Here is a 1,821-nt window from a genome sequence, read left to right as displayed (position 1 = left end):
AAATTAATCGAAGACTGAAATCAGTAGTGTCCTTAAAAATTATGATGTTAGAAGAAAAAGCATTTTGGAAAGACAATTTTAATCCAATTTTTTTTAAATATGAGATTATAAAAGAAATACTATTTCTAACTTTAATACCATAAAAATTGAAAAGAATAGAGTGACTAAATATCATGGTTTTAGTAAAGGTTTTTTAAAAGTATAATTGTTTTTGGAGAGAAAGTGCTAGTAGGATAACACCTTCTCTTCAAAACAACTCTGCTCAGGGGGTTTGAGTATTTTAGTTTCTTATTACTGAATTCTACGAAAGAATTTTCTAACAAAATTTCAAAAATCTTTTAGTCATTCTCCACTATTTACCCGTAAAACATCATTCCAGTGTTATAGTCATTTTCTTATAATTGTAATTGTTTTATTTATTACCTTTACTGTTAAATAGAAGGATTAGACTTTGTAGAAAATATTTGATAGTTTTTAGACATGCCATCAGTTTCACTCATCTAGTTTTGAGACATTCTTTATTTTAAATCAAAATAAATAATTAAGACTTCTAAAGCTTCTCAAATTAATTCCATTATTGTCCAGACAATCCTTTATTATCAGTAACTTTATCGCAAACATACTCGTCATGTGGTATTGTTCAATTTGTGATAATCTTTCTTTTTACAGTACATAGATTGAAAAGCAGTTCTATTTCCCTTTTATTTTGATATGCTTCGTGAATGAGATTTTTTTTATTATGCTTCAGATTTAGTGAATATGGAAATAAAATTATTATGGTAGAAGTTGGCAAAATTGAGAGTCGAAAAATTTCTGAAAATGAATTTTCATATAATTGGCACTTTTGCAAAGGGGAATATTATGCTTTATATCGGAGTCCTACTTTCGGCACTTTATGCAGTTCGTTTTCTGGCTGTTATTTGAGTTTTCATGTAAATATCTCTCTCAAAATTTGTGAAATTACTTTTTACTTGAGAGATTGTTATGCTTCAAGTAAAGTTTCCAGCTTAAGTCTTATAATCTTCACTTCAAATGGACTATCTTATCCATTGACACCACGTGGAGTTTGTCAGGAATGTGGTTTAAAATCACCTACGAAGATATGTGAATTTCTTTTACCTTATAAAATATATTTAAATATGGAAAAATTTCTCTTTACACTCCAGTTAAAACTACCCGAAGCTCGTATTGCCAAGCCTAAATTTTCTTTGTCGTTTCTAAAAAACAAAAGTCATAACAAATTCTCCTCAGCCCCAGTTAACGAAGAGCCAAAAATCAAACCTTATCCTAAAGAGTTAATTCAAGACTTAAGATCTATTTATACTTCTGGCGAAATGTGTGATTTAGAAATTCGCATTGGTGAAAACATACTTCGTGCTGACAAGTTCATGTTATGTTCCCGCTCACCAGTTTTCAAGAAAATGATGGAACACGATTTCTTAGAATCCTCATCCAATTCTATTACCATCACTGATTGTTCTGAGATTACGTTTAAAAACTTTCTAATGTACCTTTACACTGGTGAGATTGAAGATCGATCAATGGAAACTGTTGTGCCACTGTATTCGTTAGGTGACAGGTATGATGTACCACCGTTACGGAATGCTTGTTCTCATATATTGCAAAACAAACTTTCTGAATCAGCTGATGAAGTTGCTAATATTGTGTGTGATGTCTTGCAATTAGCTGAATTGCATAATGACATGAAATTGAAAGATTTAGCTGTTAGTTTTATCGTGAATCATTTTCCGGTGGTATCTAATAAGGAAAGTTGGAGAGATTTAATGATCAGCGATTTCAAATTGAGCTCCAGAGTTCTTG

At 30.6% G+C, this 1,821-nt stretch overlaps 1 protein-coding gene across 1 annotated transcript in view; it reads left to right on the top strand.

The window, feature by feature from the left end:
- The first annotated feature begins 1,139 nt into the window (after positions 1 to 1,139).
- LOC122269845 (uncharacterized) overlaps positions 1,140 to 1,821 on the top strand; it is a 13,203-nt gene continuing 12,521 nt past the window's right edge. The window contains exon 1 of the mRNA XM_043044806.1: positions 1,140 to 1,724. Coding sequence (XP_042900740.1) covers positions 1,140 to 1,724 — 585 coding nt within the window. The remainder of the gene's footprint in view (positions 1,725 to 1,821) is intronic.

The sequence above is a fragment of the Parasteatoda tepidariorum genome, chromosome 9 (assembly GCF_043381705.1).
Source record: "Parasteatoda tepidariorum isolate YZ-2023 chromosome 9, CAS_Ptep_4.0, whole genome shotgun sequence".
Classification (NCBI taxonomy): domain Eukaryota; kingdom Metazoa; phylum Arthropoda; class Arachnida; order Araneae; family Theridiidae; genus Parasteatoda; species Parasteatoda tepidariorum.
Note: the sequence above shows the minus strand (reverse complement) of the source record. Positions and strands in the feature narration are given on the sequence as shown.